Source organism: Heterodontus francisci, chromosome 8 (assembly GCF_036365525.1).
Source record: "Heterodontus francisci isolate sHetFra1 chromosome 8, sHetFra1.hap1, whole genome shotgun sequence".
In the NCBI taxonomy this organism is placed as follows: domain Eukaryota; kingdom Metazoa; phylum Chordata; class Chondrichthyes; order Heterodontiformes; family Heterodontidae; genus Heterodontus; species Heterodontus francisci.
The window spans coordinates 49,405,182-49,421,292 of NC_090378.1; the positions used below are offsets into that span (position 1 = coordinate 49,405,182).

The following is a 16,111-nucleotide window of genomic DNA, read 5'->3' on the forward strand; positions in this document are numbered from 1 at the left end:
TATCTCAAAGCATCAAAGACCACCCAAATCCAAAGATTTACAACCGAGTGAAGAAATTTCTCATCACAGCCCTAAGTGGCCCCTTCTCATTGCAGCCCTAGTTGGTCCCTTATCTTAAGACTATACCCGCTGGTTCTAGTCTCTCGTGCCAGGGGAAACAGCCTCATAGCATCTACCCTGTCAAACCCTCTCAGAATCTTTTATGCTTCAATGAAATCACCTCCCATTATTCTGAAATCCATGGAGTATAGGCCCATTCTACTTAATCTCTCATCATAGGACAACCCTCTCATTCTAGGAATCAATCCAGTGAACCTTTGTTGCACCCCACTCTAAGGCAAGTGCATCTTTCTTTAGGTATAGAGATCAAACTGAACACAGTACTACAGGTATAGTCTCAACAAAGACCTGTACAACTGCAACAAGGCGTCCTTACCCTTATACTCCAACTCCTTTGCAATAAAGGCCAACATAGCATTTTTGCCTTCCTAACTGCTTGCAGTAAGAAGAACAAAGAAAATTACAGCACAGGAACAGGGCCTTCGGCCCTCCAAGCCTGCGCCGATCCAGATCCTCTATCTAAACATGTCGCCTATTTTCTTAGGGTCTGTATCTCTTTGCTTCCTGCCCATTCATGTATCTGTCTAGATACATCTTAAAAGACGCTATCGTGCCCGCGTCTACCACCTCCGCTGGCAATGCGTTCCAGGCACCCACCACCCTCTGCGTAAAGAACTTTTCACGCATATCCCCCCTAAACTTTTCCCCTCTCACTTTGAACACGTGACCTCTAGTAATTGAATCCCCCACTCTGGGAAAAAGCTTCTTGCTATCCACCCTGTCTATACCTCTCATGATTTTGTACACCTCAATCATGTCCCCCCTCAACCTCCGTCTTTCTAATGAAATAATCCTAATCTGCTCAACCTCTCTTCATAGCTAGCGCCCTCCATACCAGGCAACATCCTGGTGAACCTCCTCTGCACCCTCTCCAAAGCATCTACATCCTTTTGGTAATGTGGCGACCAGAACTGCACGCAGTATTCCAAATGTGGCCGAACCAGTCTTATACAACTGTAACATGACCTGCCAACCCTTGTACTCAATACCCCGTCCTACGAAGGAAAGCATGCCGTGTGCCTTCTTGACCACTCTATTGACCTGTGTTGCCACCTTCAGGGAACAATGGACCTGAACACCCAAATCTCTCTGTACATCAATTTTCCCCAAGACTTTTCCATTTACTGTATAATTCACTCTTGAATTGGATCTTCCAAAATGCATCACCTCGCATTTGCCCTGATTGAACTCCATCTGCCATTTTTCTGCCCAACTCTCCAATCTATTTATATTCTGCTGTATTCTGACAGTCCCCTTCACTATCTGCTACTCCACCAATCTTAGTGTCGTCTGCAAACTTGCTAATCAGACCACCTATACTTTCCTCCAAATCATTTATGTATATCACAAACAACAGTGGTCCCAGCACGGATCCCTGCATGTTCTACGGCAACGAGGCCTGGACAAAGTACGTCAACCAACAGCGACGTCTCAACTCATTCCATCTTCGCTGCCTCCAGAGAATCCTTGGCATCAGGTGGCAGGACCATATCTCCAACGCAGAAGTCCTAGAGGCGGCCAACATCCCCAGCATATACACCCGACTGAGCCAGCGGCGCTTGAGATGGCTTGGCCATGTGAGCCGCATGGAAGATGGCAGGATCTCCAAGGACGCATTGTACAGCTAGCACGTCACTGCTAACAGACCCACCGGCCGTCCATGTCTCCGCTTTAAAGACGTCTGCAAATGCGACATGAAGTCCTGTGACACTGACCACAAGTCGTGGGAGTCAGTTGCTAGTGATCGCCAGAGCTGGCGGACAGCCATAAAGGCGGGGCTAAAGTGTGGCGAGTCGAAGAGACTTCGCAGTTGGCAGGAAAAAAGACAGAAGTGCAAAGAAAGAGCCAACTGTGTAACAGCCCCGATAACCAATTTTATCTGCAGCACCTGTGGAAGAATCTGTCACTCTAGAATTGGCCTTTATAGCCACTCCAGGCGCTGCTCCACAAACCACTGACCTGCATGTTAACTTTGTATTTCTTGTACAAGGACACCCCAGATCTCTCTGAACACCAACATTTCATGGTTTCTCACGATTTAAAAAAATATTCTGCTTTTCTATTCTTCCAACCAAAGTGAATAACTTCACATTTCACCACATTAGTTTCTTCAGACTACTAGAAAAGATCGGATGTCCACCAAAGCTACTAAGTATCATCACCTCATTCCATGACAATATGAAAGGCACAATTCAGCACAGCGGCGCCTCCTCAGACCCCTTTCCTGAGTGGCGTGAAACAGGGCTGTGTTCTCACACCCACACTGTTTGGGATCTTCTTCTCCCTGCTGCTCTCACATGCATTCAAGTCTTCTGAAGAAGGAATTTTCCTCCACACAAGATCAGGGGGCAGGTTGTTCAACCTTACCTGTCTAAGAGCGAAGACCAAAGTACGGAAAGTGCTCATCAGGGAACTCCTCTTTGCTGACGATGCTGCATTAACATCTCACACTGAAGAGTGTCTGCAGAGACTCATCGACAGGATTGCGGCTGACTGCAACGAATTTGGCCTAACCATCAGCCTCAAGAAAACGAACATCATGGGATAGGAAGTCAGAAATGCTCCATCCATCAATATCGGCGACCACGCTCTGGAAGTGGTTCAAGAGTTCACCTACCTAGGCTCAACTATCACCAGTAACCTGTCTCTCGATGCAGAAATCAACAAGCGCATGGGAAAGGCTTCCACTGCTATGTCCAGACTGGCCAAGAGAGTGTGGGAAAATGGCGCACTGACACGGAACACAAAGGCCCGAGTGTATCAAGCCTGTGTCCTCAGTACCTTGCTCTATGGCAGCAAGGCCTGGACAACATATGTCAGCCCAGAGCGACGTCTCAATTCATTCCATCTTCGCTGCCTCCGGAGAATACTTGGCATCAGGTGGCAGGACCGTATCTCCAACGCAGAAGGCCTCGAGGCGGCCAACATCCCAAGCTTATACACCCTCCTGAGGCATCGGTGCTTGAGATGGCTTAGCCATGTGAGCCGCATGGAAGATGGCAGGATCCCCAAGGACACATTGTACAACGAGCTCGCCACTGGTATTAGACCCACCGGCCGTCCATGTCTCCGCTTTAATGACGTCTGCAAACGCGACATGAAGTCCTGTGACATTGATCACAAGTCGTGGGAGTCAGTTGCCAGTGATCACCAGAGCTGGCGGGCAGCCATAAAGGCGGGGCTAAAGTGTGGCACGTCAAAGAGACTTAGCAGTTGGCAGGAAAAAAGACAGAAGCGCAAGGGGAGAGTCAACTGTGTAACAGCCCTGACAACCAATTTTATCTGCAGCACCTGTGGAAGAGTCTGTCACTCCAGAATTGGCCTTTATAGCCACTCCAGGTGCTGCTCCACAAACCACTGACCACCTCCAGGCGCTTACCCATTGTCTCTCGAGACAAGGAGGCCAAAGAAGAAGAATACTCCTTCTTGCCCACTCAGTTAACCTTTCCATATCCTTCTTTGGAGTCTCAGCTTATTTTCATACAGTCAGCAATCTTACATACATTACACGCAATCCCTTCATCTAAGCCATTAATACAGATTGTAACCAGCTGAGGCCCCAGCAGCACCCCATTATTAAAAGCCTGCCAGTCTGAAAATGACTGGTTTATTACTACTCTGTTCTGTCCTTTAACCAATCCTCTAACCATGCAGTAGTTCAAGGTGGCAGCTCACCAACACCTTCTGAAGGGCAATTAGGGATGGGCAATAAATTCTGGCCTAGCCAGTGACACCCACATCTCCTGAACAAATTTTAAAAATATATTACCCCTAATCCCATGAGCCATTATTTTGTTCAGCGACCATTTGTGTGGCACATTACTGAACACTTTTTGAAAATCCCAGTATACTACATTCACTGGTTCTCCTTCATCTATGCTTCTAGCTACATCCTCAAAAAAAATTGTCAAACACAATTTCCCTTTCATAATACCACATTGACTCTGATGATTTTCCAAGTGCACAGTTACCATTTTTTTTAATAATGAATTCCAGCATTTTCCTGACAACTGATGACAGGCTAACTGACCTGCAATTCCTTGTTTTCTCTCTCCCTCCTTTCTTAATTAATGGTGATACATCTGCTACCTTCTAAACCACTGGGACTATTCCAGAATCCAGGGAATTTCAGAAGATCACAACTAATGCACCCACTATCTTCCAGCCATCTCTTTTAGGATCCTAGGATGGAGGCCATCAGTTACAGGGGATTTGTCATCTTTTAGTCTCATCATCACCCTCTATAAAAACAAAGGTGACCGCGGTGACTGCAACAACTACCGTGGAATCTCCCTGCTCAGCATAGTGGGGAAAGTCTTTGCTCGAGTCGCTCTGAACAGGCTCCAGAAGCTGGCCGAGCGCGTCTACCCTGAGGCACAGTGTGGCTTTCGTGCAGAGAGATCGACTATTGACATGCTGTTCTCCCTTCGTCAGATACAGGAGAAATGCCGTGAACAACAGATGCCCCTCTACATTGCTTTCATTGATCTCACCAAAGCCTTTGACCTCGTCAGCAGACGTGGTCTCTTCAGACTACTAGAAAAGATCGGATGTCCACCAAAGCTACTAAGTATCATCACCTCATTCCATGACAATATGAAAGGCACAATTCAACATGGTGGCTCCTCATCAGAGCCCTTTCCTATCCTGAGTGGTGTGAAACAGGGCTGTGTTCTCGCACCCACACTTTTTGGGATTTTCTTCTCCCTGCTGCTTTCACATGCGTTCAAATCCTCTGAAGAAGGAATTTTCCTCCACACAAGATCAGGGGGCAGGTTGTTCAACCTTGCCCGTCTAAGAGCGAAGTCCAAAGTACGGAAAGTCCTCATCAGAGAACTCCTCTTTGCTGACGATGCTGCTTTAACATCTCACACTGAAGAATGCCTGCAGAGTCTCATCGACAGGTTTGCGTCTGCCTGCAATGAATTTGGCCTAACCATCAGCCTCAAGAAAACGAACATCATGGGGCAGGATGTCAGAAATGCTCCATCCATCAATATTGGCGACCACGCTCTGGAAGTGGTTCAAGAGTTCACCTACCTAGGCTCAACTATCACCAGTAACCTGTCTCTAGATGCAGAAATCAACAAGCGCATGGGTAAGGCTTCCACTGCTATGTTCAGACTGGCCAAGAGAGTGTGGGAAAATGGCGCACTGACACGGAACACAAAAGTCCGAGTGTATCAGGCCTGTGTCCTCAGTACCTTGCTCTACGGCAGCGAGGCCTGGACAACGTATGCCAGCCAAGAGCGACGTCTCAATTCATTCCATCTTCGCTGCCTTCGGAGAATACTTGGCATCAGGTGGCAGGACTATATCTCCAACACAGAAGTCCTTGAAGCGGCCAACATCCCCAGCTTATACACACTACTGAGTCAGCGGCGCTTGAGATGGCTTGGCCATGTGAGCCGCATGGAAGATGGCAGGATCCCCAAAGACACATTGTACAGCGAGCTCGCCACTGGTATCAGACCCACCGGCCGTCCATGTCTCCGTTATAAAGACGTCTGCAAACGCGACATGAAATCGTGTGACATTGATCACAAGTCGTGGGAGTCAGTTGCCAGCATTCGCCAGAGCTGGCGGGCAGCCATAAAGACAGGGCTAAATTGTGGCGAGTCGAAGAGACTTAGTAGTTGGCAGGAAAAAAGACAGAGGCGCAAGGGGAGAGCCAACTGTGCAACAGCCCCAACAAACAAATTTCTCTGCAGCACCTGTGGAAGAGCCTGTCACTCCAGAATTGGCCTTTATAGCCACTCCAGGCGCTGCTTCACAAACCACTGACCACCTCCAGGCGCGTATCCATTGTCTCTCGAGATAAGGAGGCCCAAAAGAAAAGAAAGAACTCTTTTTCAATACTTTTCACTTTTAATTAATTACTCTCATTAGATCCTTAGTTTTTGTCTTCTAGTGTAAAGACAGGCAAAATATTTGTTTGAACATAACTGCCATTTCCTTACACCCCATTATAATTTCTCCTGTCAGCCTCTAAGGCACCCACATATATTCTCACTACTCTTTTTAAGAAACATACTTTTAAACAGCTCTTACAATTTGTTTTTATATTTCTGGCTAGTTTACTCTCATTCTATTTTTCCCTCCATCAATTTTTTGGTAATTTTTTGCTGAAGCCTCAGGCTTACTACACGTCGGCAACATTATAAGCCTCTTTTAATTTAATACGATCCATAACCTCTTTAGTATGCCACAGATGGTTACGTTTCCCCATAGAGTTTTTAATCAATGGACTGTATATTCATGAAATTTATGAAATATTTCTTTCAATGTTCTTCATTAGACTCATAGAATGGTTACAGCACTGGAGGCCATTCGGCCCCTTGTGTATGCGCTGGCTCTCTAAGAGCAACTCAGCTAGTCCCACTACCCTGCCCTTTCCCCTGCAATTTTTTTCATTTCAGATAATTACCCAATTCCCTTTTGAAAGCCATGATGGATTCTGCTTTCACCACATTCAGGCAGTGCATTCCTGATCCTAACCATTCGTTGTGTAAAAATGTTTTTCCTCACGTCGCCTCTGGTTCTTTGGCCAATCACTTTAAATTGGTAACCTCCGGTTCTGGATCCTTCCGCCAACTGGAATAGTTTCTCCCTATGTACTCCGTCCAGACCGCTCGTGATTTTTGAACACCTCTATCAAATCTCCTCTCAAACTTCTCATTTCAAAAAAGAGAAGCTTCTCCAATCTATCCACATAACTGAAGTTCCTCATCCCTGGAATCATTCTTGTAATGCCTTCACATCCTTCCTAAACTGTGGTGCCCAGAATTAGGTACAATACTCCAGTTGAGGCCAAGCCAGTGTTTTAAAGGTTCATCATAATATCCTTGCTTTTCTACTCTAAGCTGCTATTTATAAAGCCCAAGATCCAGCATGTCTTAATGAATTATTAATTAATTGCTTATAAAATCAAACTTTTTAATCTAATTTTTCGATCTACTTTACCCAATTCACCCCCTCATACCTATGAAATTGACTTCAAGCTTAAAGTTCCAGTTTTAGACTGAAGTACACTATTCTCAAACTCAAAGATACGTTTGATCAAATTGTGATCACTTTTCCAGAGGATCCCTTACTATGAGATTATGAATTAACCCTGTCACATTACACAAGACAAGATCTAAAATAGCCTGTTCCCTGGTTGGTTCCATAATATATTGTTCTAGGAAACGGTCTTGAATGCATTCCATAAACTCGTCCTCCAAGCTATTTTTGTGAATTTGATTTGTCCAGTCTATAAGATGATCAACGTTCACCAGGATTGTTGCATTATGTCTGGTACAAGCTCCTCTTATTTGTTGATTAATATTCTGTCCAACAGTATAGCTACTGTTAACAGGCCTATAAACTATTACCACCAGTGATTTCTGCCCCTTGTTCTACTTCCTGATCCTCTGAGCAAAGATCTTTCCTCACCATTATCCTTTTGTCATCTTTTATTATTGCTAACATCCCCCCACCCACCCACCCGCCCCATCCTTTCCATTTTGGCTGTCTTTTCAAAACATCAAGTAGCCCGGAATATTTAGTTCCCAACCTTGGTTACTGTACAACTGTATCTCTGTAACGGCTATTAGATCAAACCCATTTATTTCTACTTAATCCATTAATTTGTCTGTCTTATGACTGCTTTGTACATTCAGATATTCTAGTTACTGTAAACTAGGAGTAGCACCCTCTTTCACCCCATTTTAGGAACAAGGTCAGATTCTTTAAATCTTAGATCACCTGGATGGGTAGGCCCAAGTTCTTCTCTCACCCGTCACCTTTCCCATTTCACTTTTGTGGCCAAAATCTTGAATAATTCACTCATTTTCAGGACCTCGAATCATGAAATTCCTTATCCTAAATCATTTCCTTTATCCTGCAATTATTAAAATACAAATTTATGTTACAACCAAGGCGGGAAGAGTGCACTGTTAGTTCAGTCCCACTTCTCCACAGGTCACAACATATATTTAAATTTTCGCACTTACTGAAACAATCATATAAACTACTTTTCCCCAGAATAAAGCACACCAGCCAGGTTTAATAAACAACAAAATGATATTATAAAAAAAATAAAGTAAACATACATGTGAATTGAAATATTAAAGCCCCTTATTTTTTATCCTAGCCCTCACACACAGACTCACATACTCAACTGGTTAATGGGGAGAAAAAAAATAAAGGTTTTTTGTTTACAGCTGTTACAAAGAAATAGAAGGAATAAAAAAAAAATTAGACTGAATAGAAGATATGGAAGTCCTTTGTTTTGGCAAAGTGCCCCAAAGGCGAATAGGAGGCTGCCACTAGGAATCTTCTGGGAACAGTTCTTTCCAGGCAATGTCGATAAACAGTCTGGGCAGGCTTTCAAGAAATACAGCTACAGAAGGCTTCACATTAGGTCTTACATCAGGTGTGCAGCAACAAAGGTTTCAATTCTCACATTCAATGCAAAGTTCTAAAGATGCATGGTTTCTGCAAACATTCAGGATGTCTTCAAATATGGGAAGTGACAGTACAACTTGTTACAGAATTTGCTTTTCAAGGGAAAGATGGGCTGGATCTTCTGTTCTGGCAGGTCAATAATCAAACTCCAACTGCCTGGTTTAGCCAAACCAACTGCCTTTTTTAAAAAACAAAACAGTTCAAAAATTGAAACCTTTCCAGAGGCAAGTCCTATGACACCATAAATCCTGACTCGTCACTGAGCAAATAGCTCTTACGGTCAAAACACAACCTCCTGCTATGTTTACCTGAAATCATGTGCCTTATAGTAAAAACTTGTTGACTGATCAATATTCTGTTGATCTCCCTTTTAAGAAAGACACCCACAAAGTTCAGCAATATCCAGCTGATTCAATGTCCAAAATTCAAGAAAAACAGAAGTGTTCAAGTAACACTTAGCATTACTCAATTACTACTTCCCAATTTAGCTTATTCTTTTTGACTCTTTTTAGCTTTGGTGGTGCCTTGCAATTTCAATTTTAAAAAGAAAGTAAATTCTTATGGAGTTCTGTTTCTCTTCAATGGAAGTGCTATTTCTCAAAAGCATTATTGGAACTGCTACAGAAATTCACTTTAAAGTCTTTTCAAAGATGTTAAATTTTAATCTTCAACGACAATCCCCCTCCAAAGGCTGTGTTAAAAAACTAAGACCTGAACATGGGTTGAGATTTCCCATAACTTCAGGAAAATGTTAGTACTGAATTCAAACACAAAAATCAAAGCTCTAAAGTTTATTAAGTCAAATCTTCAATTATACTACTAATTTATGTACAATTTAGTTCCCCTTTTCAATTCTGGTGACTTTCCATAGCTTTCAGACAATGGTGTTGGCAAAATGAAGCAACATTAAATAATCCTCTGAATATCAGATTGAGAAGCAGTCTTCCAATATGAAAATTTTCAAACATTTACCAAGTAAATTAGAGAAAATGTATTGAACAGCATGATATTTTCTTCATTTCAAGATCCGTGTATTAGGTTGGTGGAAGCTGTAAGTGCACCAACACAGAATTCCTCTAGACACAAGTATGTGCTAACAGTGTCTGTTATGATCTCAGTGAGACTGTTAACATTAAAAACGGGAGATATGAATCCCCAGATCAATTTGAAGAATTACAAGACAAGATTTCACATTTTAAGACGATTATAACTAAACTAAAAATTACCATTAAATGAAATAGCACTTTGTAAGTAGCTAATACTCCAAATTATAGAGAAAAGGTATTTTCTTCACTTATTAAAATACGTGAAAAACTCTCACCACATTCATATATTACACAGCCCTCCTCGAAGCAAAATCTTTGCAGCTAGAAGTCCCAAACTCCTCCCAGGTGCAATGGGTTGGATCTCCATGACCTTCTCAAAGTCACAGTCCTCTCTGTTCACTTGCTCCGAACACTCTCGACCTGGACTTCCGTGAATAAGGCGATCTCTATGATCCTGTTGGTCTTTTCCTTCTCCGCATAAGGTTCAATTCTTGACAGCCTTTCGCCATATCAGTGTTCTCATTTGTTCTCTCTCTCTCTCATTCTCTTCCCCCCCCCCCCCACCAACCCTCCCAGAGACTGCACCAACTGGTTGTTGCCTTTTTGGTTTTGCTCACAGCCTGCAAATTTCTCAAAGTCTGTAGAATTTATCCAGAACCAAAAGGTCCATAGCCATTTGTTTTTCCCATATGTAGAGCCCACAGGTCTAGCCACAGCCAAACCACCTGGGCATTCCTTTGTTTCCAGGTGTTAGCAATTGCAATTCACATTTGCATTTTCATAGCCACTGGATCCTTGTTTACAATCTGGGAAAGGAAATGCATTGTCCATCAGGTGTTATAACCTTGCATTCATTGCTTTTCAAAAGGGTCTTCGATCTGGGTTCCTTGTTGTCCTGGTAACCAAGATTCCTGTCTTGTCTTTAAGCAGGAGTTAATGTGAGGTCACATGACTTCTCAGTCCATTAAAATCTGTTATTAAAACATAATCATGCTACGAAGCCCAACATTCATAACAGCTACCCATGATTTACAAGGAGGTAGGAGATTTACAAGGATCTGGCCAGCACTGGAAAAATGCAGCCATGAGGAACGATTGGATAGGCTGGGGTTGCTCTCCTTGGAACAGAGAAGACCGAGGGTAGATCTGATTGAAATATACAAAATTTTGAGGGGCCTGGATAGAGTATAAGTGAAGGGTCTATTCACCTTAGCAGAGAGGTCAGTGAGGAGGGGACATAGAATTAAAGTGATTGGTAGAAAAATTAGAGGGAAGATGAGGAAAAGCTTTTTCACCCAGAGGGTGGTGGGGGTCTGGAACTCACTGCCTGAAAGGGTAGTTGAGGCAGAAACCCTCAACTCATTCAAAAGGAGCCTGGATATGCACCTCAAGTGTCGTAATCTGCAGGGCTACAGACCAAATGCTAGAAGGTGGGATTAGAATAGGTGGATCATTTTCGGCCGGCACAGACAGGATGGGCCAAGTGGCCTCTCTCTGTGCCTTAAAATTTCTATGATTCTATGTCGAAAGTTTGAGATATTGATCAACTTGCTGAGAATCGTGCAGCAAAAGAAAGGATAGACAGTAACGTTATCCCAATCACTTGAAGTACATCAGTTCATTTTTTAAAAAAATTATTCATGGGATGTGGGCCTCACTGGCAAGGTCAGCAATTACCAAGTTAATCACATTGCTAGGGGTCTGGTGTCACATATAGCCATAACAAATAAGGACGGCAGATTTCCTTCCCTGAAGGACATTAGTGAACCAGAAGGGTTTTGCAACAATCCGGTAATTACATGGTCACCATTACTGATACTAGCTTTGAATTCCAGATTTATTGAATTAACTAAATTCAAATTCCCCAGATGCCATGATGGGATTTGAACTCTAGTCTCTGGATTAGGAGTCAAGGGTTCTAGATTACTCATCTGGTAACATAACCACTATGCTATTGTTCTTGCTTATAACTGATTTGAGTGCTGATTTGGGTAGTAGATTTTCTACTAGTGGCAAAAAAACACTTTCTTGATCTAGTACAAGCCATACTTGCACTCCATCAGATTCACTTCCCCATTTACAAGTTAGGCAAATGGCCAGTTATTGATCAGTATTGTTTTACAAATGGCTTTAATATGGCTCAAGTCAAATTAACCAGTGGTTCTCCTTTCTCTCTTTGGGGAGGTGCTTCATGTTCACCCAGCAGCACTCAAGATTTCACAAGGTAGGGTCTAGAACAACCTATCTGGATGAAGTACGCAACATTGGTTAGTGCATGACAATAATAATCTGATACCCAAACTCTATAAAATGTTAATGGGAGGAAAGCTGAAGAGAACAAAACCAACACTTTGCATTTATTTGGTGTTTTAACGTAGTAGAATGCCCCAAGATACTCCACAGGAGCATTGTCAAAAGGAATTTGACACTGAACCCATAAGGAGAAATTAGGGCAGATGACCAAAAGCTTGTTCAAACAGGTAGGTTTAAGGAGTGTCTTAAAGGAGCAGAGAGAGGTACAGAGATGGAGAGGTTTAGGGAGAGAATTCCAGACCTTTGCCTCGGCAGCTGAAGGCATGGCCCACCAACGGTGGAGCAATTAAAATCAGAGACATTCAAGAGGCCAGAATTGGAGAAAAGCAGATATCTTGGAGGGTTGTAGGGTTGAAGGAGATTCCAGAGGTAGCAAGGATTGAGGCCATGGAGAATTTTGAAAACAAGGACGCAATTTATTTTTTTAAAAAGGCTTTGCTTAACCAGGAGCTAATGAGCATAACGGTTGAACAGGACTTGCTGTGAGTTAGGCTAGAAACACGAGCGTTTTGGATGATCCCAAGTTTATGGAGGATAGAACATGGGAAACGGAATGCTGTGGAACAGACATGTCTAGAGGTAACAGAGGCAAGGATGAGGGTTTCAGCAGCAGATAAGCTGAGGTAGGGGAAGAGTCAGGTGATGCTATGGAGGTGGAAACAGTCTTAGTGATGGCGCAGATGCATGGTCAGAAGCTTATCTCAGGGTCAAATATGACACCAAGATTGCAAACAGTCTGGTTCAGTCTCAGACAATAGCTAATAAGAGGAACAAAGTCAGTAGCTAGGGAACACAGTATGTGGCAGGTACTAAAGACAATGGCTTTCGTCTTCACAATATTTAGCTGGAGGTTATTTCTGCTCATTCGCTACTGGACATCAGACATGGAACCTGATAACTTAGATACACGTGGTGGCAAGGTAGAGACACGTGTCGTCAGCATACATGTGGAAACTGACGCTGTGTTTCTGGACGATGTCAACTAGGTGCAGTATGCAGCTGGGAAATAGGAGGGGACAGATCCTTGCTGAAGGTGTATCTCATTTGTTAGAACAGAAACTTAAAACTAGCACTGATGGAAAAAGTTGAATGCTAGTCATCAGCATAAATTAGTTTTGCACTCTGCAATTTCTAAACAGAAGTAAGTTTTACCTACCTGTGCTCCCCCATCTCCCTTATAGCTGCAGAGTCAGCAAGATTCAGCAAGATGACAAGAAATCTGCACAGGCAATAAGGGAGAAGAGGTGCTAAGACAACAGACAATAAAGAAAGCAGGCCAAACATGCAGCAACAAGCTAAGCAATGCAACACTAAATTATAGCAAAGTACTTCACAGATGGCTGATCTGCAGATTATTTCACATGCACTGTCTTTTACACAAATCCCCTACAATGCTCCATGTAAAAGCAAAAGTAAACTATTTAAACATTTACATGCCTTATGAGACGTCACCTGATCAGTTCCTAAAGCAGTTGAAGAGTATAGACTTTAGAATACACTCAAGATTTTGGCAGTTAAGATTCCTATTATCTCAGCAATCGATATATCACAGAAAGTGCTACTGCTCCTACATCAATTCGATTAACTAAATAAAAAGCCAAATACTGCAAATACTCAGAACTTGAAACAAAGACAGAAGTAGCTAGAAATACAAACAGGTTAATCAGCATCTGCGGAGACAACAGATAACATGGAATTCTTATTCTAATTCATAACTGGAAAATAAAAAAAGAGATGGAAAAGTATATCAATATACTTGCCCAGCTCTTTTCACTTCTGAAGAGATGCAAATCTGAAACATTAATTCATTACTAAACAGTTCTTTTAATATCATCTGGATCTCAACGCAACCACATACTACATATTTAAATTAAGCTTACTTAAGTCAACAGTAATGTTAAGCAGAAAAGTCATTTTATACAGAAAATAGATTAAAATGTGTTTCTCTTTCATTGCAACAAACTCATTTAGAAAGCACATCATTTCATGGAAATATTGCAAAGCTTTTCAGTGAACTATTTTTGGAGCAGTGACATTAAACAGCAATGGATGAATATTTGTTGCGTGTACTATTTATGGGGTGGAGGGGCGATTGTTGGCTAGGACACGAGATCTTCTCTCCCTTTTCAAGTAGTATTTTGGGACCTTCAATATCCAGAATATGCAAACAAGGCCTCATTTAAAATCACATCCAAAAATGGCACCTTCAACAATTTCACACTCCTCAGTACTGTACTAAAGTATTGATACTTTTTCTTTATTGCTGTTAAGAGCTCACAGGACACCAGTCTGGTGTATACTGTCTTTAATTAAACTCTGTATTGGCTGCCTGCAGTCAGAGTGCCTCATAGTAGCAGTCACATGACTACAGAAAGCCAGGAGGCACATTGGGATAGAAATGCAATGCTGTACCAAACAATTGCCTACTTTACGTGCTCTAGGATCATTTGTTACAAATTGCCGAGCAGCTCATCAAATTAAGTAACCATCCAGAACTACGGGGAAGGGGGGGGGGGGGGGGCGGGAAAGATCAGTGCTCTACTTGCTTCTCGCGAAAGAATTTTTTTTTTTAAATAGAGTATATTTTGGGAAGATGGAGCAGCAATAAAGTAAACTAACATTCCTAATTTTGCAAAAACCATTGAAAATTACAGCAAATCTTGATCCAAATTCTTGTAAGATAACCAATTATATGTTTCTACAGAAGGAAAAAAAGGAGCAAAATAATTCCATTAATCTGTAATTAGGCAAAGCTGTTCAAGTGTTTTTCATGTATGATTGGAGGTACCAAATTTCAATGTATGCTTTGTAACAACAAACTACTGGACCACAGCACTTCAAACAATTTGGAAAGAGACAAACAACCAAATAACTAATTAAATCAAGATGTTCATGCTGGTTTAGTATGCCTGCAAACACAAATACAATGTGGAAGTTTTTTTTCATTTCCAACAGTCTATGGGTAATCTTTATACTCCACACAAGCCTCCTCCTACCCTATAAACCTATCCCTTCTATTCCTTTCTCCCTCGTACTTATCTAGCTTCTGCTTAAAAAAGGCACCTATACTATTTGCATCAACCAGTCCTTGTGGTAACAGCTATAATATAAATAGTGGACAATTGCTTATTGCATTGATATAATTATGTTGAACTATCCACAGAAGGTACCACCTGTTCAATTTCTGCAAGGTGAATCTTACTACCAAAATTGCTTTTTACCATCTCCAGAAACAATAGTGTGCCACAGATAATGTGAAGTTTAGAAATATTACCAAGACATCATTTTTTAATGTGGTATTTAAGTAGCAGAATCATATTTGCTAACAAATTTAAATATCATTAATATCTTCTATATTTTTAAAAAGCCAATAATTTAGTCTACAATAAATTACTAATTCATATTATTTTGCACTTAATACAGTCATTGGACATGCAATGCATAGACATGCTGTGTATTCTGTAAACAGAAAGCTGAACGACTTTCAAAAATAATTCACAGTTGATGACCATTAAATAATGACCATTAAAATATCTCTCTGTTACTCCACACCCAACATACAAGAAATGCAACTGAAATCACAGTTCAAGCACTTGAGGACTATTATACAAGGTTAGGATACAAGCAGCTGATTGTGTAAAACAACCATTGAGACCAAATGTTCTGACAACAGCACTTGCATCTCAACTTTTCCACAAATAAACATATCCTTTGTTGGCATGATAGAGATGATCGCAGTATATGGATAGATGGAATAAGTTACAAGGAAAATTTTCAGGTTAAAAGGATCGTTGAAGACTTTATGAATTCTGCTGAACCCCTTACCAGTCTAGTGACATTACCACTTTGCCACCGCCTCCCCTTCCTAATGTGTTCAATTTTGATCAAGCCACATTTACACTAGGACAGGAAACAGTATAAAGTGATTCCAAATGTAAAAGGAATGATCTGCAACGAAACATTAGAGAAGCTGACGCTTTAAAGGCGAGAAACAAGGCAGTATGGGAGTTAAGTATGAAATGTAGATGAACCAAGTTGATTATTCATACAATACAGTAAGAAAAGAGCACGTAAATGGAAATTAGTGTGGGAAGGGGGAAAATCAGGAAACATTTGCTTAAGAGAAACATATGTTTGGAATAACCAAATCAAGAAAGGTAATACAGTAAAAAAAACAATGAGGT

General features: G+C 41.7%; 1 protein-coding gene across 4 annotated transcripts in view; it reads right to left on the reverse strand.

The window, feature by feature from the left end:
• Nucleotides 1-16,111, reverse strand: part of ipo13b (importin 13b) — a 200,659-nt gene that overhangs the window by 138,064 nt on the left and 46,484 nt on the right. For 3 of the 4 annotated variants that reach the window (XM_068037112.1, XM_068037109.1, XM_068037111.1), the window contains exon 3: nucleotides 13,084-13,146. The exons of the other annotated variant lie outside the window; for it this stretch is intronic. In XM_068037112.1, coding sequence (XP_067893213.1) covers nucleotides 13,084-13,146 — 63 coding nt within the window. The remainder of the gene's footprint in view (nucleotides 1-13,083; nucleotides 13,147-16,111) is intronic. 4 annotated transcript variants of the gene reach the window in all.